Source organism: Astatotilapia calliptera, chromosome 13 (genome assembly GCF_964374335.1).
Source record: "Astatotilapia calliptera chromosome 13, fAstCal68.1, whole genome shotgun sequence".
NCBI lineage: Eukaryota > Metazoa > Chordata > Actinopteri > Cichliformes > Cichlidae > Astatotilapia > Astatotilapia calliptera.
The window spans coordinates 3,587,779-3,613,661 of NC_137434.1; the positions used below are offsets into that span (position 1 = coordinate 3,587,779).

Sequence of the window (25,883 nt, forward strand, 5' to 3'; positions counted from 1 at the left end):
TTTTAAAGTTCAGATCTAATGAAAATGCAGCCACATAGTAAGAAAAATCAACCTTCATATTTGTAGAGGTTTGAACTTGTATGATGAATAGGAGTTACTTGGTCAGGTGCTACATTTTCTACCTCTCACAAGTGTTTTTCTTTTATATGCGAATGAAAACAGAAAGGGAAGTAACAGCTCCTCCCAAAAGCAGTCTGTGCTCGCTCCAAGGTCATCTAATTATCATTCCGGCTTGTTTTTTATTTTTAAGCCAAAGGTGGCCTTTGGTAGCATTTCATGATGCTATGGCAATACTGAAAGAGGTCAATCCCAGCTTCTCAGTTTAACCCAAAGACAACTACATAGTTTTAGCTCCAAATTGTTCTCCTACTGAAATAACCAAAAAGTAGCTTTAAAAAACAAAACAGATGTTCTAGTAACATGCAACATGATTTTGTGGACTTCGTCAGTAATATTTCACATTATACGCTGTGCCTCTGTCCGGTTGTAATTGGTAGTCGAAAGTTTTGGTCTGCCTGACCTTTAGTGCAGACACAGTTTGATGGTTTAATGTTATCTTAGCTCTTCAGAAAACAATGCTGGGAGTACAGGAGATTCATAACAGGTGAATAACGGCCCAAGCTTTAGTCGATCAAGCCTCTAATGAGTTGATGAGATCTACTTGAGTGTTACTACTGGCAGTACAGCTATTCTGTTTCAATTTGATGTCTACCCTAGAAGTGTCTTTGAATGTTTACACGAAAATATGATGGATTTCTCAACTTTTCATTTTGTCTCAGATCCCATTCAGAGAACTAAACTAAACTATAAAGTAACTGTTGATAGTTGAATAACATTTTCTGAAAATCTGTATAGATTAATGTACACTGACTCTATCGTTACATGAACAGTAGTTTTCAGGTCATGATACTTAAGCCATTGATTTGTTTAATTCGCATTAGAAACAAAGAAGGATGGAAAAAACATTTGTTCCATGTAGTAATGTGGAGGTGCATCATCCACATTGATCTGATGTAAACTTCTCAATGTCCTCAAGGTTGTCAGTAACCTGTTTAGAGTTCGGATCTACCTCCTTATATGGAATTATCGCCTGTATGACAAGCCAAAAGGAATTCTTAGATGAGAAGAACTGTAAGGCCAGAACGGTTCTGGGAAAGCTGGTTTGATATCTAACATTTTCTAGTGTCTGAAACTATGTTTGTTTAGAATTAAAAACATTGAACTGGAAGTTAAACTTTCTGTAGAAAAAACATTGGAAAAGCTCAACCAAATCAAATCAAATCAAATCACTTTTATTGTCACATCACATGTGCAGGTACATTGGTACAGCACATGTGAGTGAAATTCTTGTGTGCGAGCTTCACAAGCAACAGAGTTGTGCAAAATACAATAATGTAAACAAGCAAAATACAAGAATGGCTACATCTGAAACTAATAAATATATGTACAATATATAATAGTATATGCATTTCTGGATGTGTATACTAAATATTTTTCTACGTGTGTGTGTGTGTGTGTGTGTGTGTGTGCACATATTTTACAAATTAAATAGAGTAAACAATAAATAAAATATATAAAATAAAATATACAGAGTGAGACATGTGCAAAACAGTGGCATTACTGTACAGTATGGAGTGCATAATGTTAAAGTTCCAGTAGTGAAGCTGAGGTGTCTATGACGTGTTCAGCAGTCTGATGGCCTGATGGAAGAAGCTGTCTCTCAGTCTGCTGGTACGGGACCCGATGCTGCAGAACCTCCTTCCTGATGGAAGCAGTCTGAACAGTTTATGCTGGGGTGACTGGAGTCCTTGATGATCCTCCCCGCTTTCCTCAGGCACCGCTTCCTGTAGATGTCTTGGAGGGAGGGAAGCTCACCTCCAATTATCCGCTCAGAGCACCGCACTACTCGCTGGAGAGCTTTGCAGTTGTAGGCGGTGCTGTTGCCATACCAGGTGGTGATGCATCCAGTGAGGATGCTCTCAATGGCACAGTGATAGAAGGTCCTGAGGATGCGGGGGCTCATGCCGAATCTTTTCAGTCTCCTGAGAAAGAAGAGGTGCTGCTGCGCCTTCTTCACTGTTTTGTTTGTGTGTACTGACCACGTAAGATCCTCAGCCAGGTGTACACCAAGGAACCGGAAGCTGCTCACTCTCTCCACAGCAGCGCCGTTGATGGTGATGGGGGTGTGTACTTCTCTGCACCTCCGGAAGTCCACTATCAACTCCTTTGTCTTTGCGACGTTGAGGGTGAGATGGTTGTCTTGACACCAGTGGGTCAGGGCGCTGACCTCCTCCCTGTAAGCTGTCTCATCACTGTTGGTGATAAGACCCACCACTGTAGTGTCGTCCGCAAACTTCACAATGATGTTGGAGCTGTTAGTGGCTGTGCAGTCGTAGGTGTAGAGTGAGTACAGGAGAGGGCTCAGTACACACCCCTGTGGAGCACCAGTGTTCAGTGTGACGGGGGATGAGGTGATGCTGCCCAGTCTGACCACTTGGCGTCTGTCAGACAGGAAGCTAAGGATCCAGCTGCAGAGGGAGCTGCTCAGTCCTAGATCCTGCAGTTTCCTGTCCAGCTTCGAGGGAACGATGGTATTGAATGCTGAGCTGTAATCTACAAACAGCATCCTCACATACGTGTCTCTCTTCTCCAGGTGTGACAGGGCAGTGTGTAGTGTCAGGGCTATGGCATCATCAGTGGACCTGTTGTGGCGGTATGCAAACTGTAGAGGGTCCAGTGAGTCGGGTAGTGCAGAGCAGATGAAGTCCCTGACCAGCTTCTCGAAGCATTTGCTTACGATGGGGGTCAGGGCTACAGGTCGCCAGTCGTTCAATGAGGAGATGGTGGAGGATTTGGGTACAGGGACGATGGTGGCCATTTTGAAGCAGGCTGGGACTACAGACAGAGAGAGGGAAAGGTTGAAGATGTGTGTGAACACTCCAGCCAGCTGAGCCGCGCATGACTTGAGGACGCGGCCGGGAATCCCGTCCGGACCAGTAGCTTTGCGTGCGTTCACCTTCCTGAAGCACCTCCGCACATCCTCCTCAGACACAGTGTGCGCACTGACGTCATCCGCGGTGTGCACACTGTCCGGTCTCATGGTGTTCGCTGTGTCGAATCTAGCGTAGAATACGTTTAGATCCTCACACAGAGAGGCCGTGGTCTGCGGTGTGCTGGTTTTCCCTCTAAAGTCTGTGATCGTGTTTAGTCCCTGCCACATACTCCGAGGGTTGTCAAACTGTTGCTCCACCCTGTCCCTGTACTCACGTTTGGCTGCTTTGATCGTCTTCCGGAGTTGGTAATGTGCGTGTTTGTAGTCCGATGTGTTTGTGGAGGCAAAGGCGGTGCTCCGTGCCGCCAGTGCCGCGCGAACATCTCCGTTAATCCAGGGTTTTTGATTTGGGAAGGATTTAACTGTTCTGGATGGGACGACATCTTCCACGCATTTCCTGATAAATCCGCAGACTGAGTCTGTGTATTCATCAATGTCCCTAGCAGCCACGTGAAACATTTCCCAGTCCGCGTGATCAAAACAGTCCCGCAGCGCAGACTCCGATTGGTCCGTCCAACAGTGCACCGCCCTCCGGGTTGGAGCTTCCTGTTTCAGCTTCTGCCTGTAGGCGGGCAGGAGCAGGATGGAGCGGTGATCTGATTGGCCGAATGGGGCGCGGGGGAGGGCTTTGTACGCATCCCGGAAAGAGGTGTAGCAGTGGTCGAGTAGCCGATCTCCACGAGTGTTAAAATGGATGTGTTGGTGGAGTTTGGGTGAGACTTTCTTCAGGTTTCCCTTATTAAAGTCCCCGGCTGTGATAAACGCTGCCTCTGGGTGTGCGGTTTCCTCGCTGCTGATCGCGCTGTACAGTTCCCTGAGTGGTCAGTGTCGGCTTGTGGGGGAATGTAAACAGCCGTAATGATCACTGCTGTAAATTCCCTCGGTAGCCAGAATGGCCGGCACTTAATCATCAGGTACTCCAGGTCCGGTGAGCAGAAGGATTTGACTGGGTGCACGTTCGCATAATCACACCAGCTGTTGTTGAGCATGAAACACACACCACCGCCTCTGCTTTTCCAGTAAGATCCTGTGACCTGTCCGCGCGGTGCACAGAGAACCCCGGCAGTTGTATTGCGGAGTCCGGTACCTTGTCCAATAGCCAGGTTTCTGTGAGGCAGATCACGCAGCAGTCCCGCATCTCTCGCTGGAATGAGATCCGTGCCCGAAGCTCGCACAGCTTGTTCTCCAGAGACTGCACATTAGCCAGTAATAAACTGGGTAACGGTGGTCTGTTAGTGCGCCGTCTCAGTCGAACCAGAACGCCAGATCTTCTCCCTCTGCGTCGGCGTTTGCGGCCTCCAGGGCCAGAGAACAAAGGCGTCTCAGGTGAGATGAATGGGGGGTCTGCAAACGGAGCGTCCGTGTTGCAAAACTTGAACTCCGGAAAGTTATAAGAAAGACCGTCTTTTATGTCCAGTAAGGTTTGTCGGTCGTACACAAGGAGACATGTGCTACTCGCGAAAAAATGAAGGAAAAGTAAAATTAAACACAGAAAAAAGCTGTTGCTTGGGGGAGCAGACAAACCAGACAAAAAAGAACTTGGGTTTATTGATTCATCCATCATCTATGTGTTTTCAGCCTCTGTTTGCGCTGTGTCAGGCAGCCTGCTCAGAGTGTATCCCATCTCTTACCCAAAGTCAGCTGTGATAGGTCAGAAAGAGAACGAGAGTTTTCTGTGCTTAACTTGGCCAAATGATATTTAAACAGCATGTGTGTGTAGCAAGCTTTTCTTTGTGGTTTCTTATGAGAAAGTGTGTGTTTGTGTTTAGACGTGTGTGTGCATTTCATTAGGTAGATGGGAATAAATAGAAACAATATAGATACTAAGCCAAAACAATCAACAGAGATTTGATTGGCAGCACCCCTGGGTGTCAGACACCCTTGGGATCAGACCTAATTGTTGAAGCACCAGAAGTTGCAGAGTCATCACTTGCTATGATTAACACACGAGATAATCAAACCTAATCTCATATTATTAGATATGCATAGTATTAAATGCTGATTACATTATTGATGACTACATATTCATTGGAGCATTAGCAGAGTTCTAAAGCCAAACCCAAAGTTGGTACAATGTGATTTATAACATGCACAAAAAAATTATTGTTTTCTGTCTTTGTACTGTCAGTGCCGTAACATATTTAGTTTTAGTGGTTCTGGAATTTGATAGAGCTGAACCTCAGGATCATGCTACTTGCTAAAATCTAGCATTTGTCTAACTTAGTTAACGTATCCAACCCTACGTAAAATGACTTTAATCTTTAGGCTTATATCGCCTCTCTCTTCTTGCTTCCTGGTCAGAAACTTTCCAAGAGGGACAAAGAACCTTTCTGAGGAACTCATAAAGAAATGAATAATGTTGTAGTGGTCACTGAGTTGGACAGGTGTCATATGTCTTGATCTTTGACATGAACCTAACTATGGCCCTAACAGATTAGGGGTAAGGTTGGACTTTACCCCAATTGAACCATGGCTACAACCAGGATGAAACAGGGTTTGGAGCCAATGCAATCCTCAGAGTTTGAGGTTTGCTTCCCCGTGACAGGGTTTTTGTTTGTTTGGTTTTTTTACCCTACTGTCGTTTACATTTGAGGTTTCAGCCTCCTTTGATCATTGGGTTTGGTTGTGCCCCATCAGGAGATTCCATTGTCCTACTGGGAGATTTCCACACTTACGTTGGCAATGTGAATCAGACGTGGAGTGGTATTACTGGAAGGAACAGCCTGCAAGATCTGAACCTGAGTGTTGTTCTGTTATTGGAATTCTCAGTATGTCCATAAAAATCATATTTGACCATAAGTGCATGTGATACTTGGATACTTTCGGTTGCCTGTTGGTTTTGTAATTGTATCATCAGATCTGTGGTCATGTGTCATGAACACTTGGTTGAAGAGAGGAGCTGAACTGTTAAACGATCACCACCTGGTGGTGGGTTGGATTAGGTGATCAGTGAGGATGCTGAAGAGGCCCATCATGCCCAATATATAATGATACACTGGGAGCACCCAGCAGAGGTCCTGGTCTAAGATCTTCCATTGCTGGCAGAACTTTGCAGCACCGAGGATGCAAGGTGAATGGTGGTAATTCCCACCATGACAGCTATGTCATGACACCAGAAGTGAAGAAAGCATTTGTCACTTATTCTAAGTGTAGCCAAGTGGCTTCCAAGAACTTCAAAGCAAACCCAAGTAGCTGTAGGTTTCCACTTTGCTGGCCTCAAGATATCATCTCTTTTTCCAGATATTGTGGGTCTGTTGGCTTTGTTAGGTAGAGCATGCTGGGGCAGTTTTCAGCAGTGTGTGAAGGGGTAGGTATAAAAACGTTGTCCCTGTTCGGGGATCAGCTGCTGCCGTAAGTAAACAAATCAAAGTGTCTCGGGGTCTTGTTCACATGTCAGAGGAAAGCAGTGGAGTAGTTTTGCACACAAACCATCTAAAAGGTGAACTTTTGGAAGGTTTGTTCCTGTTACATCTGACATAAAACTAACACAGCATTTCAACATGGTGGTGGCAGTGTGATGGTCTGGAGCTGACGTGCTGCTTCAGGGCCTGGACGACTTATTATAATTGATGTTACCATGAACTCTGCTATCTACTAGAAATTATTGAATCAGAATGTGTTCCCTGAAGGTCAGATACATTTGGGTTACGCACCAGGGCAATGACCTGAAATGCAGTAAGCAAGCCCACCGCCTTTGCTTGGGATGGCTGTAGCCGAGGTGGTAGAGCAGGTCACCAACTAATGGGAAGGTTGGTGGTATGATCCTTGTCTGCTCCGGTCTGCATGCCCAATATCCTTGGGCAAGATACTAACCCCAAGTTGCTCTGTGATGCATCCATCAGAGTATAAAAGTGTGTGAATGGTAGACAGAAGCATTTACATAGAGAATAGAAAAAAAGTGCTTGTGTGAATGGGTGAATGAGGCAAGTTGTATAAAGCGCTATATAAGAAGCAGTCCATTTACCATTTATGGTGAATGGCTAAAGAAAAACAAAATAACGGTTGGCACGACCTTTCAGATCATCCTTTAAAACAACTCTGCAAAGAAGAGTGGGATGAGCAATGTGAAAGACTTACTGCCAGGTATGCTTGATTGCAGTTTTTAACTGCAAAAGTTGGTACAATCAGTTATTATTTTTAGGAGCTATTACTTTTTCACATGGAAAAATTTTCAACATCTACATGTTCCAAATGATGACCCAATAAATGAAGTCATCATTTAAAAACTATATATTGTCTTTTCTCAGGTCATCCTTGTTTAATGTTAAAGTTTGCTTGATTCCCTGAAACGTGAGTGTGACAAATATGCAGGAAATTTAAACAGCAGTAATGGGGCAAATTTTCACACTTTTTCATAGCACTGCACGTAAATTTGTCTTCCTCCTGTTGCTTCAAGTTTTTCAGTAAAATAATTCAAAATAATTTGAAAATACAAAAAACATTTTTCTAGCATATGATTTTAGGCACTGAAAAAAAAAATCAAAATCTCTTGCTCTCTGTTCTCTCGGGGACAGCGAGCTGCGAGTAGAGTTGGGCGCCCTTAGTATTTTCATCTCGCACATCATGCTTTTAATTATGGGACATATTGAGCAGCGTGTCCAATGCACAATGGCTCTGCTGGAATATTCATGTCCAAAGTTAGAGGAAAGTGGAAAGGGGAGGGAAGTGAGATGTAATTGTAATTAGTGAAGGACCTGGTGCTGCCAATTCTCAAAGGAGCATCTGAGTCACCTGCTTCATGTGTGCGCCTGTGCATCTGTCCTCCTGGCTTACCATACTGGGACACACCGGGGAGTGTGAGGAGCTCTCTTGGCTTAACTAGGAGGTGTACCTGTCTGTCTGCTTGCTCCAGGGCTGAAGTGGCTAGTTAGCATATGCGCCGCCATGCATGCGTGTTTACCCTATATGTGTGTGCACATGCGTGTGTGCGTGCACACGCACGTACACAGGCCTCATCTCAAGTCTCACCGGAGACTTGTTGTCTAAGATTAATGAAGGTCACCAGAATCCTCCAAAGTATTCCGATAATTAAGGCTTTGTTTATCAAAAACAAGTTATATTAAGAGCAAAAAGATTCATGGTAATTATTCATAATCTTAACAATTCAAGTGTAGCCACCTCATTTGTGCCTTTAATTCTTCTTGTTAATGTTTTGCATAAATCTGCATAATTACTTGAGATGCCTGTTGTATTTTTGACAGCTACTCAGTTCGTGTGCACTAAAGGGTATCGAATGTGCTGCGTGCTGCATACTTAAAAAGTGCTTGTATGACTGGAGCGCCAAAGCATTTTTGAGCCATGAAGCCCCAGCAATACTGGGGCAGTAATGCAGGCGGCGGATAGGATGTTTTCTATCAAACGGGGTAAATGAATTCTTCTGCTTACGGTAGTTCAAATGAAGGCTTTTATGAGCAGGGTGTCCCTGGATTCATGCCGCAACATGGGACATCAGCGGATAAATCCTCAGTCTAAACAGAGAGGCCACAGACAGGTGCTGTTGTGAGTTTGCTTTTATTTTCAAGATCAAGCCCCTTCTATAATCTTGACATAATTTAGTGTGTGTGTGTGTGTGTGTGTGTGTGTGTGTGTGTGTGTGTGTGTGTGTGTGTGTGCGCGTGTGTGTGCACAGCCTGAGCCCGTGTGTATATGGCTTGGCATGTCTGAGGCGAGCCCCGTATAATCGCTGCATAACTCTGATGCAATAATCACATGTAAATGACCACGGCATGGAAATGTGCTCTCTTGGTTTACATAATCTTGTAATGACCCCTTGTAACACACTGTCTGTGATATTGGCCCTAATAGAATGTTCTTGCTCTGTGTTTTTTTTTTTTAACCCAACTTATTTTTGTAGCTCCAGCCTGGAATTACACAGAGCGCAAGCCCGGCCTATTAGCACCATGACATGAGTGATTTAATTTACCCTCTCTCTTTCTCTCTCTCTGTCTCTCCTCCTATTTAGCATGCAACAGGCGTGGGCAGTAATGCCTGTGTGATTGGGCTGTGCTGGGTGATGATTTTAATAAACACACACCCGCAGAGGTGGCCACAGGTCAACCGTGTTTGGATTCATCAGGTGCACAGGTAGGAATAGAGTTGTGAATGATTCAAGAGCATCCCAGTCACCAGGTTCGCTTTAACAAGCGGTCAGCGAAGAAAACACTCACTTGTGTTTGTGTTTTTGTGCACAAAATTAGCATATTTGCATGTTAATTGTAGGCTAAAGCATCTGTGCATACACTGTGTGTGCACTGTCCACTGTGTTACACTTGTCTGCATGCCCACCTTTCCGTGCAGCTCTCGTTCTCCTGCTCAGAGAAACATGTGGCTCTGATGTTAATTGAAATTTGTCTAATGAAGTAAAAGTTAGGAAAGAAAGAGAGAGAGAGACTTTGGAGGAGAGATAGGGAGACAAAGAGAGGGCAAGGAAGAGAAGTTAAAAAAAAAACAAAGCTTCAACTTTCTTTAATTATGTTTACCCAACAGGCTTTGCTTCCTCATTTAAATAGCATAAACATCTGGCCGTGGTGCGCCACTAGCATGGCGGCAGTAGTCAAGCAAATCTTGTGGAAAATAATGAAATTAGATCCCTGGTGCTGTGACAGTGGAAGGGCAGAAGACATCCGCTCCATGTTAATAAAATTGCCATGAATGAGTGAATACAATTAGGAAATTGTCAGTGGCGGCAGTGAACTTTTGTAACTCACCAATGTTTGCATCATTCGATTAAGGCAGCAATTTGGACTTGTTTATTTGCGGCTGTTGTGGCTTTTATTAATTGTGACCTGGCAATGATTGGCCTGCGATTAAACCAGTCACATATGATGTGGCTGAGGGTAAGGGATGGATTGGTGGGCACGCTGATGGAGGACTGATTTTCTCTTTTTTTGTTTATCTGATGTAGCTTGTATGTGTGTGTGTGTGTGTGTGTGTGTGTGTGTGTGTGTGTGTGTGTGTGTGTGTGTGTTTGTGCGCCCGCGTGCCTGCCTTTTAGTTGAAGCTATAAGCATGTCTGCCTTTAATTGTCTCTTTATATAATACAGAACAGGTTTGATTGGATATGTCTGGGCAGCCAAAGCCAATTTATCTTTAATCTTAAAATCTCTAATTTAGTCTAATTTAGCCTTTTTCCTCTACCATTCTGAAATGTGACAGGTACAGCTCTTGTTTCAACGTGTTCTTTGGTGCTGGTGCCAAGTTGCACCTGTCCAAGTAAGTTTGAGGGCAGTCTTATTATAAATTTTGCATAAAGGGCTCTTTGTCAAAACCTCTCAGGGTTATTTTTTTTCTTTTTTATCCTGAAATGTTAACACTGGAAAGAACGGTATTATGGATATTGGCCTATATTTTCATATTTTAAGCCGGACCAAGTAGAGTTAATAGAGCCTTAACCTAGCCAAAAAGAAGTATAGAGCAGTGAGCAAACCTCCCAAACAGGACATAAACCCTCTTTTTTGTTGGAAGTCAGAATTTGCTACATCAGTTATGTGTAAAATAGTGGGCATTTAAGGAACAGATGCTGATTTAGTTGGTGCTAATTTCCATACACAGACTGGCACGTCAACCCTTGATAAGGAATTGAATCGATAAGTGATATTGATAATGGAATCAATTTTCCCTAAATTCTCATCCCATTTCATGCTGGAGCTCTGCAGAGCTGTAGGGCCACTTTAACAACTGCGTGCAGTGAGTGAGAACTGGTTCATGTGCGGCTACCTACACTACACTTCTACCCTACACCGAGGTTCACTGAGGCTGCCAAACGGGGCAAGACCTGCAATAGCTATTGGAGATAAGGACCATGTCACTAGACTCTTTTCACTGGGTCACATGCCTCAGTATATGGATCTGCTGTGTTCTGAAAAATATCAGGTTGGAGTTTTAACAAGCTCCTGCATTTGACAGTACGTAGATTGGGTTAAACTGCAATATGCTGACAAAGTACAAGCTTTTTGCAGGCACACACGACAGTGTATGAGGTGCCGTAAGGGACATTATTACTGAAACGCTCTCACACACACTACTGAAACGCTCTCACACACACTACTGAAATTTTACCTCTCACACACACTACTGAAACGCTCTCACACACACTAGTGAAATTTTACCTCTCACACACACTACTGAAATGCTCTCACACACACTACTGAAACGCTCTCACACACACTACTGAAATGCTCTCACACACACTACTGAAATGCTCTCACACACACTACTGAAACGCTCTCACACACACTACTGAAACGCTCTCACAGACACTACTGAAACGCTCTCACACACACTACTGAAACGCTCTCACACACACTACTGAAACGCTCTCACACACACTACTGAAACGCTCTCACACACACTACTGAAATTTTACCTCTCACACACACTACTGAAACGCTCTCACACACACTACTGAAACGCTCTCACACACACTACTGAAAATCCAAGGCATTTCAGTTGAACAGGAAGGCGTTTCAGTTGAACAGGAAGGCATTTCAGTTAAACAGGAAGGCGTTTCAGTTAAACAGGAAGGCATTTCAGTTGAACAGGAAGGAGTTTTAGATGAACAGGAAGTTGTGTCCAGACCAGGAAAGTGAAGGAAAAAGTGGTACACTTCAAACCACTACACAGATGTCTACTCAGCAACCTGCTAGTAGCCTAAGTGAAGCAGCCGCATTACTCAACAGTATATTATCCTCAGCAGAGACCATCAGAACTTTGTCAAATGCCACAGTCGTGGGGCAGCAACCTGTTGCAAGTACCAGTGTGGACGGACTGGATAGTCACTTAACATCCCTCTTTCCCTCACGTCAACGTAGCAGCTTGCCCATGCCAGCGACATCTACAGTCAGGAGAGAATGTGCACCTGCACCACGTTATCAAACTCGGCAATGCTTCGGCAGCTGGACATCAGGCACCAGAAGAAAAAGGTAGTTACAAAGTTTAATGAGTTTGTATTCACTTGCCTGAAATGGGGCCATATGTAATAGTCGGATATTTAATAATATACTGCAGAGCTCGCAAAATCGCTAGCCCGACGTCCCGGGGCTAGCGATTTTTCCAGGCTACCAAAATCTATCTCTTCCCTGCCCGTCGGGCTATCGTAGGAAGGAAAAATATATGTCTATGCTTTTGCATTCTTTCGGAAATGTAGCTGGGTAATTATGTCATTGGCATCGGTGAGCCACTGTCAATATGTGACATATTGAAATCGCGTTTGAATTTGCGCTTGTTTTTTGCTTTCACTTTGCAATCACGCGAACTGTGTATAGAGAGCGACAGCACTGATTGGTGAGTGATGATAATTTGCGCACCAATTCCTCTGACATCGTCTTATTAATCGTTAGCTTACTATGCAAACATGACAAGTGAAATCTCCCGCAGCTTAAACATGTGAGAGGTTGATTGCGCAGAGAATCGCTGAGCGTTATGTGTGTGTGTGTGTGTGTGTGTGTGTGTGTAAAAGCAGCAGGATTTATATTTTAGTTCTGCTGAGCCAAATAAGACAGGTCAGGGTGAAGAAGTGACAGCCAAAGAAAAGCTTACCACAAAACGGAGAAGTTATGACAAATCAGACTATAAGGCAAAAAGAAAGTGCAGCTTTATGGTTTCATGGACAAAATAATTTCTGTGGCTGCAATGACGAGCTAAATAACCAGGGCTGCACATAAGTGGTCCGCAGGTGCGCATTCGCTGTCAAAACAAAAGACACGCACAAGATAAGAAGTTGCAACGCGTGTTTGCGTACATAGGATTTTCTGGAGGAGGACAGACATTTGTTTAGAACTCTTAAAGATGTCGAAGAAGCTCCTTTAAGCAATTACTTTGGTTTTCCTCCACCTCCAAAGAAATGTCAGAAGGAGTCCGAACCACAAAAGAAGCACGTATTCTCGGAAAAGTATAAAAAAAAGTATATAAAATTAACCCTTATGTTTGCCTAACTACAACAATTTTGTCTATGAAAGCATTCTGTGTAGGGGTTTGGATAGTGTTCTGCTGTCTGCATCTCAGTATTATTAGTTATCACTTGCTGTTGTTTATGGTATCTAATATTTATATTTCAGAGCTATGGCCCAGCAGCATGACCATTTCAACAAAGATGTTATACTACTTCCAACTCCATCATGGGGAGTAGTGTGCAAACAAGGTTCAAAATTATGGTTACACAAACATGGGCACATCCTCAGTGCTTTTGAATTCCAGAAGACCTGGGACAACCAAACTGTCGTGAAACACCTCAAGGAAAGCTTTGGTGAACGCCTTCCAGAGGATGTCAGGTAAAATACTATTGTTTATTGTTACTGTGTGTATTCATGTAATGACTTGTACTTAAAGATAATATACCAAAGTAAAGAAGTTTAAAATATCATTCATCATTATAAAAACATATGACTATACCAGTAGAATTTAAGTCATAAAAGCATACACACAAACAGAACAATATATAATAAAATATTTAACTAATACTTAAAATATTTAACTAATTAGCAATTGCTGTTGTCCCTATTTATTTTTTGTAGCCTCGAGTTTCTAATGGCTTGTGGCAATAAGCTGGTGTCTCCAAAGCTCCAAGTTGGTCAGGAGCTGAATGGGATGCTGATCCTAAAGGTTTTTAAAACCAAAGCCCTCTATGTAAGGCCATCAAGGACACTTTTAGTAAGTTACTAAAAGAATGAAAAGTAATCATGATTTGGGAAAAAACATGTCAACAATTGGGCTTCTAACAAAATAGAATATATTTATTTAAAACAAGTGTTTGGGAGCAATCAATATGGATATTTCTTATTTTAATCTTTTTAAGATAAGCTATAATTACTTGCTTTTGATATATGTTTTTGGTCTTTTTCTGTTGAAGAGTGAATCAGATGAAGACAAAGATCCTTCCCACATCAGCTACAAATCAGCATTAAGCAGTTGTGCAACTGATAAGGACAGTGACAATGATTGTTTTGAAGTTGATAGTTCAAAAATCCAACAAGACATGAGCAGCCAAGTCACTACAAGGTTAAGAAGTCATGTTAAAGGTGATAACCCTGGCACTAGCAGTGATGAAGAAGATGATACTGGGACCAACTGTATTCGAAGGAGTGTTGGTAAAAGGCAACGAGCAAAGCAAGGAAGTGATGGGAACAGCATTTGTGATGAAGGCTACATGGCAAGAAGTGATGACAAACCTAGCACAAGCAGTCACAGCAGAGATTTCAATGCAAGAAGTGAAGACATCCCTGCCATGAGCGTTAATGATGAAGATTATTCTTCATATTTAACTCTCGTGGCATCGCTTTCTGGCGATTCTTCAGATGATGAGGATTTAAATCAAGCTATAATTGCGAGCTTGGAGAATCAGATGTGAGTAACAAACATACAGAATTTGAGTTTGAGACATAATTTGGGCTTTCCAGAATTGTCAAATCAATATAAACCTTTAAAGCTTTAACTCTCTATGATCAGTGTGACACATATTCTCAAATTCTGTAACATGACTACATGGCTGATATATTTTATTTTCTGTTTTATTTTCTTTTTTTAGTGCAGAAAAAGTCCCTGTTCAAGAGATACTGCTGGAACTATCAAGCAAAATTAGCACAAAACAGCAGTGCAAATTTAATATAAATCGCTCTGCTGTGTGGGAGGGAGCCTTGCGTGGTTTTCAAAGGCTATCTTATGATCCCAACTTGATGATCTGTGTGAAATTCTCAGATGATATGGGGAAAAATGAGGAAGGGGTTGATTTAGGTGGGCCAAGGAGGGAATTCTTGAGACTATTGATGGACACCATTGCCAGGTCAGCCATGTTTGAGGGGAAAGAAAACTGCAAGAACTTGGCTCTTGACAGTACTGGTAATTACCTATTTTTCTAAGATTAATAGTGGGAACTGTTTAACTGATATTTATTTTTACAGGCAACATTACTGACAATTTTGCTTTTCCTTTTATTCTGTTGCTTTGCAGCTCTCAGAGGGGACTGGTACTACATCTCTGGGAGAGCCATTGCAGTGAGCTTGGTACATGGTGGTCCACCACCTAACTTTCTGTCACCAACAGTATTTTCCCTTCTGGTTGGAAATTCAGCAAATCCAGCCCTGGAAGACATAGCTGACCTGGAACTCTTTGAAAAAGTCCGAAAGGTCTCTATATGTTTATTTTATAAATCTTATAGTGAATTGAAAATAGTTTGTGTTCCAGTTTTCTTTTGCAGGGAATGTTTATCCGGATCAGTCTGGCCATTGCTGAATGCCAAGTTTTTATATTTTGCTGCTATATTAAACTAAGATTCAGTAGATAAGGGTAGACGAAAGAGTATATTTTATCATTTTTTTAAGCACATTGTAAACATATTAAAAAAATATGTGTAGTCATTTGACTTCCAATGTACGCGCGGGCATATTGTGATTGTGTAGACCACTGGTGGCTGGGTTCCTTCTAATAGGTTATAAGACTACTGAGTAACTTCCATAACAAGCCCTTCCTCTGCTCTTTGTGATGCTAGATATCTCAAAGTACAACCCTTGAGGACCTTGAAAAGTCAAAAGAACCTCTGCTTGATTACTTGGCCAATGCAGGATGCCTGAGGCCTATGCGTTCACTAAGAGACAGGGATCTGCTGGTACATGATATTGTCATGTTTCAGGTCATCCACAGGGTTCAAGGTCCATTTCAAAGGTATTTTGGTATTCTGTGTTTTTCAGATTAATTAAAATGTGATAAAAATCTTACCTATTAATCAAAATGGCCAGTTAATAACCTAGTATAACTGATTGTGCCAAATTGATAATATACAATTAACTTAGAAGCATGAAATTGCAGAATTATTGAATAAAATTTCTTTGTGCTGTTTATCCAGATTTTGTGAAGGTCTGAAAACTCTTGGGGTTCTCGAGAAAATGAGGAGGCATCCAGACAGTTTTCGCCCGCTGTTCTGCTATGAGCCACATATGCTGACTGCTGACCAGGTGGATGATCTTTTCAACATTCATCTATCTCCAGAAGGAAGCAACAGAAGAGCTGCTGAGGAGACAGTTGTTACCTTCTGGAGAGACTATCTCCAAGATGCAGAAGGTAATTGTCACTTTAGTGCACAATAAATAGATGTAACGATTTATAGGTTAGCATTTCTGAAATCTTTATTTTAAAGAACATACTCATATAACAATAACACCACATTACCCTCTTGGTTGTAGTAACATTTTTACATAGTTCTTTGAGACTATTGAAAGATGAAAAGCATGCTCTATAGTCATTGCAATAACAGTCATTAAGATTCTTGCTTTAGATTTGTACTCACTGACAATTTATGTTGGCCAAATGAAATAACCTTTTAACACTTTTTTCCTTCTCTGTTTTATGCAGAAGAAGAAGGACCTTCCAAATTACAGAAGATATTGGCCTTTGCAACTGGAGCAACTGCGGTGCCACCTATTGGCTTTTCCCCAGCACCCTCGATTGAGTTCATTCATAGAGGAGACGATGACTTCTCTTCTACACCAATTTTCCCTCTTGCCAACACGTGTGTTAACTGCATTAGGCTGCCACTGCATGTTTCATACCAGCTGTTCAAGGAGAAGTTTGATTTTGCATTAGGTAACACTTACGGCTTTGGCAGGGTATGAACACATTATGCTGGAGGAGTTTGCGTGTTTCTCTTTTGTATTGGTCTCTCTTTTGATTCAAAGTGAGTATTGAGTATTAACTTGTTAAGGTTTTAATATTTCCAAATTTACCTGCTTCAGTCAAATTGATGTTTTAAGACATCAATTTGACAAGAAGTGATTGTTCTTCAGGATTCATACAGGTAGATACCAATTGTTTAACAGCACGTCAGAAGTTAATTTAGATTGTTGAGTTTGAATATACAAAATTTGTGTCACTTTACTCATTTCATGTGTATGTCCATCGGTTTTTGATTTGGTTGTCTTTGTGTCTGTTTATTCTTCTGCCTGTGTCAGTTTCTGTTTGACAACAGAGCTGTCATTTTATCATTTTAAAGAAAATGGTTTCAATATGTTAGTTTCGATCACATATGTTTTCTGAAATGTTTTTTTTATATATCTTTTTTTTATTTTTTGCAAAATATTTTATTTAATGTAGAAGGTGTAAAAGTGAAGAAAACACATCTATTCCATGATTTCCATCATTTTCTAATGGATTCACTTGTTGAATTATGTTCATTGCAGTCTCATTTATGTTGATGTCAATAGCTGGAATATTGACATTATTGTTTGTTTGAAGTTCTGGTAATGGCCCTTCTTCATCAACGCCATAATAGTTATCAACATGAAAAATGTCATTTATAAACGACAGGATTCCCACATTGTTTGTGACACCTGTATGCCACAGCTGAAGAGGGGTCTGTCCTCCTTGTGTAGAGAGACCATGGTTGTTCCACTGATTGACAAATTCTGTTAATGCTCTTTCAATCCTTGGCAAATAAACATAATGCAGACAAAAAAGATGTAGCTCATTCAGTGAATCCAACATACCCTGTTCTTCCATAAAGTTAAAGATATTTATAAAGTGTCTTGATACAACTCTGTTGAGTTCTGCCCACAGTCTTTCAATTCTTTGGTTATGTACTGAAACACCTGTAATAACACTGCCTACTCCTCTTCTCTGTAACATAAAACGAGCAACCTGTATATTTTCCATACCATGATCACACCTGACCCTTAAGGGCAAACCAAAGTTTTGTATTCCTTCCAAAAATAATGACAAGACACTTGAGGCTCTGTTATTGGATAAGCAACGTAAGTATATGATAGTTCGGCTGAAGCCATCAACACAGCCATGCAGGACCAAGCGCCATCTAATCAATTTGTGGTTGCCGTCAAAATGCCTGTTGAGAGATCAGAAAGCATTACTACAGTTCCACATGTTTGTTCATATTATTTAGTAGTGAATTCCTGACCCTGTACTTAAACAAAAACTAGAGGTTTCATTTTGTACATTTACTTCAACAACAGCACACCTCTGTCTCTCACACACACACACACACACGTGCACACACATACACACAGTGGCATAAAATGTCTTTTTCCACACTACGTTTACCTGGCACAATTGATGTTAGAGATTAAAATTGTGATGTAAAATAAAGGATTAAACAACTCAACAGTATATACATTAGACAACATCTAAATTGATGTACTATGAATCCCCCAAATATTTAACATACTTATATCAATTTCAGTTTTTTTGGTTATTGTTATTTTTTTATTATTATTATCTTATGCTGATCATATAGATTAACTTCAGTAATGTTTTGAATGAAGGACCATTAATTTTGATGTATTGTGTTAATACTTTTAAACAAAAGGCCTGATCATTTGTTTCAAACCAGTGAACTTACCATAAGTGGTTGGGGGCCTGAACACTATAGATCCTTCGCCTTATCGCATGACGACGTCTAAATGCACGTCCAATAGGATCCACTTCCTGTAGACTTTGTCTGACCCTCCAACGTTGAACTCTTAAGCCACGAGATCTCAGACTTCCAAGAATGTATACTTCCCCTGCATTTGGAGTGTTCTGTAGGATATCCGTCACAAGGCCATTCAGTTCTTGATTTGAAATATCCACATAGCTTAATGGCTCAACTCCCAAAGTTTGTCTGTGTCTGTACAGGGTTCTTCGACTTATTCCAAAGCATGATGCAATTCTCTGCCATGTCATACCAATGGAAACAAAGTGAGAAATCTGTTCAGCAGATATAGTGTATCGTGGCCGACCTGGATGACCACTCAAGGTGGTTGGGGGTAACAATCTGTGGGTCACATAAGCAGATCTCTGTCTAGCATCATATTCATGTAGCAAGCTGCAAAAGCATCTATACAAGGATTGTAGTAGGTTGGTGGCAACCCTATTATTGGGATCATATCGAGATACAGCAGCAAGAAATTCTGATAGAGTTCGTGTATGATCATCTAGCTCTCTATAAAGCCGCTCTTGTCTGATATTGTCCGAATTTTCATTTTGGAGCGCCCCAATACATTGCAGAGCACAAGTAAAAAATCTTTCAACATCTTCTTCATTGGTTCTCACCTCAAAAAACAAAGAAAGTATGTAAAAAATGACAAGGATCTGATGTAATTTCATTGTAGATGAGGTACTGTCAGACACAGTCTTTCCAGATTATACGGGCAGCTAGCATAGCCAGGATGCCCTGACTTGTTGCAATAGGCTGCTACCCTACAACAATGTTTGGATAGTCACTGATGAAGGCAAAATATTTTTCAATTATACCTCTAACAGACTGTTGTCGACGTCACCGCGGTGTTAGCTGTGCATTAATGTGTTATTTGTTTTTCCTCACCTTCCTGTACAGCTAAAATGCCTTCCTGTTCAATTGAAATCCTCTTGGTTTTCATTAGTGTGTGTGAGAGCGTTTCAGTAGTGTGTGTGAGAGCGTTTCAGTAGTGTGTGTGAGAGCGTTTCAGTAGTGTCTGTGAGAGCATTTCAGTAGTGTGTGTGAGAGCGTTTCAGTAGTGTGTGTGAGAGCGTTTCAGTAGTGTCTGTGAGAGCATTTCAGTAGTGTGTGTGAGAGCGTTTCAGTAGTGTGTGTGAGAGCGTTTCAGTAGTGTGTGTGAGAGCATTTCAGTAGTGTGTGTGAGAGCGTTTCAGTAGTGTGTGTGAGAGCGTTTCAGTTGTGTGTGTGAGAGGTAAAATTTCAGTAGTGTGTGTGAGAGCATTTCAGTAGTGTGTGTGAGAGCGTTTCAGTAGTGTGTGTGAGAGTGTTTCAGTAGTGTGTGTGAGAGCATTTCAGTAGTGTGTGTGAGAGGTAAAATTTCACTAGTGTGTGTGAGAGCGTTTCAGTAGTGTGTGTGAGAGCATTTCAGTAGTGTGTGTGAGAGCGTTTCAGTAGTGTGTGTGAGAGCGTTTCAGTAGTGTGTGTGAGAGGTAAAATTTCAGTAGTGTGTGTGAGAGCGTTTCAGTAGTGTGTGTGAGAGCGTTTCAGTAGTGTCTGTGAGAGCATTTCAGTAGTGTGTGTGAGAGCGTTTCAGTAGTGTGTGTGAGAGCGTTTCAGTTGTGTGTGTGAGAGGTAAAATTTCAGTAGTGTGTGTGAGAGCATTTCAGTAGTGTGTGTGAGAGCGTTTCAGTAGTGTGTGTGAGAGTGTTTCAGTAGTGTGTGTGAGAGCATTTCAGTAGTGTGTGTGAGAGGTAAAATTTCACTAGTGTGTGTGAGAGCGTTTCAGTAGTGTGTGTGAGAGCATTTCAGTAGTGTGTGTGAGAGCGTTTCAGTAGTGTGTGTGAGAGCGTTTCAGTAGTGTGTGTGAGAGGTAAAATTTCAGTAGTGTGTGTGAGAGCGTTTCAGTAGTGTGTGTGAGAGCATTTCAGTAGTGTGTGTGAGAGCGTTTCAGTAGTGTGTGTGAGAGCGTTTCAGTAGTGTGTGTGAGAGGTAAAATTTCAGTAGTGTGTGTGAGAGCGTTTCAGTAGTGTGTGTGAGAGCGTTTCAGTAGTGTCTGTGAGAGCATTTCAGTAGTGTGTGTGAGAGCGTTTCAGTAGTGTGTGTGAGAGCGTTTCAGTAGTGTGTGTGAGAGCGTTTCAGTAGTGTGTGTGAGAGGTAAAATTTCAGTAGTGTGTGTGAGAGCGTTTCAGTAGTGTGTGTGAGAGGTAAAATTTCAGTAGTGTGTGTGAGAGCGTTTCAGTAATAATGTCCCTTACGGCACCTCATAACAGTGTGCATGTTCTTGCTGCATGTCTGCAGCTCACCAGACAGCTATAGTTCAGCGCTCCTAATGAACCAAGCATCAGGAGAATTGGATGATAACACTACCGCCCTGAATGTGGCTTTGCCAAAATGAAAAATAGATGGCAAAGTTTAATGTATTAATTACTGCCTAAGCAAATAATAAATTTTGACTTTTAAATGTAATTCTTGAATTACAAATATATATAATTCAAGTCATTATTGTTTGCCTATCAATTACTATTATCAACTTAGAAGGTTTAAAGAAATGGCTTGACATTAATAAATTGTAATGGAGTTATTGCATAAAGTTTGCAACAGGCAAATAAAACAAAGTCAGTTATTTGAAGTAGTGTGTATGAACATTGATTTTCGTCTGTGATGACCATACATTATACTACAAAGCTCAGACAATGATGCTAAAACAAACATGTCTAAAACTATAGCAATATTACATATTACCAATAATGTCATCAAATCTAAAACCTTTACACATAATGTATTGTTACCAAATATCTGCATGCATATCTACTGTGTGGAGGTTTGAAGAAACACATACAAACCACACCAAATCAGGAAAGGAATATAAACAGAGTTCAGAGTTTTATGAACCAACCAGTGAACTATGCATTAAACTACACCCTCTAAAATTTTATCATGTCGTTGATCGTATTGCATCTTGCAACATGCAGAGGACAAACTAACCATCCAAACCATATTCACAGGTTGTTTGAAATGACAACTACAGTCTGAACACCAATGTTGAAAAAAGGTCTATATCTGTGGGAGAAGGGTAAACAGGTGGTTTACTTTTGATGACAAATTACAAATATTTTTATGACACTTTCAATTGTATAATTTGTTTTTTTGTCTTAATATATTTATTCTTTGTGATGGTGAAGTTTCAGCCTATAGATTAAAAATGTATATTTATTTCCTCATTATTAATATGCCACATAAATGGCATAAAACGTATTACATTTTGCTAGAAAAACATATTTTTTAAACCTACGTTCTGACTGTTTCGATATTCACTTTACAGCTTTACCTGCAATTGTTTTAATAAGTGTTCCAAAAATTGTTAGTATTACAATGGCAATAAAACTAAATGAAGCAAGAGAAAGTCCTACAGCACAACACACTTCACACAAAATGATTTGAGTAATGGCAATCATTGTTTTCCAGTAGAGCTTTACTGTATGTTTAGCAATTTCACTGTGCAGCTTACTTGTTGTATTTTATTGACTCAAAGTACTAGTATATCGTATTTGGCCTCTTTATTAATTTGTTTAAGAAAGTGTGGGTGTTGTGTGGGCACATTTGTGTGTGCCCCTTGACCTGCTACCACCAAAAATACAATATTTTTGTAGGAAACACTGCATTTGGCTAAAAAAAATAAAACCTCTTTCCTCTGGGACGTTTGATGGTTTCTGTCTGAACTGTTGCTTAGACAAATTGAGGATGTGCCCCATGACAATTTACTATTAGAACTATTTCTGCAGCCCTAAATTTGAATAATATAGTCCGTTAGGAGAATTGGTCCTTTCTGGATAAAAGAGAAGAAAGGCCGACGAGTCTCACACCAGTTGCTCTGCACTGGACACAGATAGGATTAGATTCAAGATGTGTTCCACATTTTGTCTAAGGTTGGTAGAAATAAGACGCAAACACATATACACAACTTTAGGTAGGAAACAAAAGTCCACCATCATAATCCAAAATGTTTCTAATAGAAGCCTAAAACACACAGGGATGGCAAACAGAAAAGAGAAACAGGCACTGACAGTGAGTGAAGGGGAGTCTGAGGCTTTATATACACTAGAGGTAATTAAATACAATGGACACGCCAGGGTCGAAAATACACAGCTGAAACTAATTAAGAAAATGACAAAGGAAGTAAAATTAGACACAAGACAGAAAAGACCAGCTGTTACCAAAATAAAACAGGAAGTAAGCCACAGCTACACAGGGGAGCAAGATTAACTTCACACACACTGAAGGAAAAGAAAAACACACTTTCACGCGACTAATGGACGGACAGAACGAGGACAGAGGGAGCAGAGGGACCCTCTGACTGAAAACAAACTCTTAAATCATACCATGAACTCACAAAAAACTTCAAAAACGTGGGCCCAAGACCCAGGGACCATGACACAGACTCTGAAATAGATCAATATTCTTGTTAAAGTGGACACTTCAAGATGGAAAATTCTACTATCCACAAGCCTTATGTATGTACTTTATATAGTATATCTGTAGACGCTGCGGTGCTTTGGAATAAATCCCTTCAAATGCTCTTAGTCTTTATCATCTTCACTCCACAGGTCTGCCGTTCACCATTCTGAGTTCCCTTTTGCAAATTTGAAGTGGCGTGTCCCTACCCTCCTTGCTCTCTGCTTTCTGGAGAGAAGACTGTGTTTACTTTACAGCTTCACGCAGGCAAGGGAAAGGATTACATTTGTGGAAATGAGTTGTCATTTCAGGAGGTAATAATGGATTTGGGCCTGAGAGCTCAACAAACACAACACGGGGAGAGCGGGGAGGATGAAACATGGGAGCCGAGGTAGAGAATGCGTATGTACATTGTGGATTTGTGTGCGTAGGAAAGATGCCCCACACACACACACACACACACACACACACACACACACACACACACACACACACACACACACACACACTCACAAACACATGTGCGCATACTATTTGGCTGGACATCTGTACAAATGACAGAGTACTGGTGGATTCTGCTGAGGTGCCTAGCTGGTTGGGCGGGGGGGCGGACTCCCACCACAAGATTCCTCCAATCTTCAAAGCTCCAGTCCAGTTAGAAGTAATGGTTTCCATCCAAGTTGCCAGATTGGGTTGGTCCTGTCAACACCGTTGTATTTAGTGACAACCATGTTTTATCTTTTGTCTTGGCTGGCCACGGACTGGCTTCGTAATATTTTATGCTGACTTGAAATGTCTCTTTTGTCTTTGGCTGGAGTTTTGGAAGTTCCATCCTTGCCTGCCAAAGGAAACAGACCTTCTTCATTTTACCCTCCTGTCTGTAACTGTGACCTCTGGACTGCACAGCTGTACGCCAGTCACATTAAGCCCATGAGCTTCACATAGGCCATCTTATTTCATCCTAAAACACAACAGGCAGCCAGGCATAATATGTGTGTCAACGGCAATATCTTCTGATCTGCTGGTGGGAGGCCAAAAACTAAATTGGATCCATAAGTTACTCTTCAGATAGTCTGAGAAAGTAGATCTTCACAGGTTTATAATAAGTGAGCCACTGGATCTAATTTGGGGTGGTTACATAATATCAGACTGAGGTCTTATTATGTCTAATTAGTAAGGGTATTCAAATAAACCCACTGATAATGGTATCAAATTTCCTACACTTATTAGTGTAGTATTATGGTTTCTATCTACAGATAGCTGTGGTCTTTTGTGCTACAATAGTAATTATAGATACTTGAATGTTGCGCAAAGACCAGTGTTGGCGTTGTTAGTCAAAAAAGTAGTGCATTACACTTTACCTTTACGTTTAAGTAATGCAGTACATAACTTACTTCTCCAAAAGCGTAGCGTTTTAGAATCAGCTTTTGGAGATTTACTTATCTGGATGGTTGAGCATGCATCAATACGTTACTTAATTATTCGCCAGTGAAAGTCATTTGTTTCAGTACTCGTTGTATTACTTTATTATTACTCAGTAAACTGTCCTGAAATGCACTGTTTTGTAATTACTGGTTAACAATAAAAGTCCCACACTTCAATACTAATGAGGACACACATATGATCTGTCTGTTAGTATTTATGTATGAACCCAAAGGCCAAATTAAAAAGAAAAAATGAAAACCAGCACAAAGAGACTTCAAAGCAATCACCATAATGACGCTACGATAGAAACAGAAAGTCATCACTGCTTTTGTTAGCCACTGAAGTTGAGGCTCTGGTTGCTGGGTTGGGGTCTGCATGTACTCAACTTCATGTTCGCTCTGGACTTTTAGCTAGCTTTGTGTTAACATGCTGTATGTGTAGATGATTGCAAAGAATCAGCACTGTGTTAGCAGCATAATGCGCTAGTTTCTGTCCTCAGTCATCGCGCTCTTGTCTTTTTGTGTAATAAAAAAATAAGCAATGCCAAATCTCCACTCCATCATATTCCTCCTCCTCTACACAAACTGAATTGTGCAAGTGTGCAGGAAGAAAAAACGTATGCTGCGTGCAGATAACTGAAGATACTTTGATAATGCAAGAAACAACATAACTGTAACTGTGGTGTAAGGACTATAGTACAATAATGCTTTCCATTACTTTGTTACTGACAAAGACATAATAGCTGTCTTTATTTAGTTATTTATGCTGTGTGGGAACTTTGTAATGTGTGTTTTTATAATATGAAATAATGATACAATTATAATATCATCTGCATTTTATACTCTTCACTTTATACAATTATTTCTTCACAAGCGCAAATCTGGCTGAACAATAAAGTTATTATTTATCCTACAGGTGTTGCTGGAATTCTGAGCTTCCCGGGAAAGATTGTTGCCCGGGGATAAGGCTTTGCTGACTGGCTTCTAGAGAACGTAGTTTGTGGTCCTCCAGGTACACACAAAGTATGTAGGCAAGTACGTTAATTCCATTTGTACGACAGGTGCTGACAAGCATGAATACATACCTAATCCTTTAAACTTTCTTTAAAACCCCCAGAGTGTACTCGAGACAGAGTCCAGCTTAGACTGCTGTATTACAATTTAACATATAGGTATTTTTTCTTTTTTATGTGATCATTTTAAACAAGTTAGATGACATTTGAAAAGAAAATCCCCAAAAACTACTCTGGGTCATGCCATTAGGGTTCCCTGTTTTTTTGTTTTTAATAGGCTTTGCATGCACTTTATACTTGATGATGGAACCATATGCCTGAGCTATTGCATATATATATATATATATATATATATATATATATATATATATATATATATGTATATATATATGTGTGTGTGTGTGTGTGTGTGTGTGTGTGTGTGTGTGTGTGTGTGTGTGTGTGTGTGTGCAATGACAATTCCAGGGTATGTAGAGGTGAGGGGCAAAAGGATTTTGTTAAATAAGCTCCACATACTAGTGAAGGCATTTTGTCACATGCAGCTATAA

At 40.9% G+C, this 25,883-nt stretch overlaps 1 protein-coding gene and 2 long non-coding RNA genes across 3 annotated transcripts in view; 2 read left to right on the forward strand and 1 right to left on the reverse strand.

Moving 5' to 3' along the window:
- LOC145419809 (uncharacterized) overlaps nucleotides 1–25,883 on the forward strand; it is a 264,957-nt gene that overhangs the window by 65,626 nt on the left and 173,448 nt on the right. The window lies entirely within an intron of this gene.
- Nucleotides 11,497–16,848, forward strand: LOC113026888 (uncharacterized). Its single transcript, XM_080287893.1, has 9 exons — nucleotides 11,497–11,973; nucleotides 13,108–13,320; nucleotides 13,564–13,699; nucleotides 13,899–14,392; nucleotides 14,574–14,884; nucleotides 14,996–15,171; nucleotides 15,534–15,706; nucleotides 15,888–16,102; nucleotides 16,394–16,848. Exons 1-9 carry the CDS (start codon nucleotides 11,606–11,608, stop codon nucleotides 16,651–16,653), a joined length of 2,346 nt encoding a protein of 781 aa, XP_080144019.1. The 5' UTR covers nucleotides 11,497–11,605; the 3' UTR covers nucleotides 16,654–16,848.
- On the reverse strand, nucleotides 17,035–20,038 carry LOC113026890 (uncharacterized). Its single transcript, XR_013900977.1, has 2 exons — nucleotides 18,390–20,038; nucleotides 17,035–17,876 (listed from the first exon to the last, which is right to left on the reverse strand). It is a non-coding gene; the product is annotated as an uncharacterized LOC113026890 (long non-coding RNA).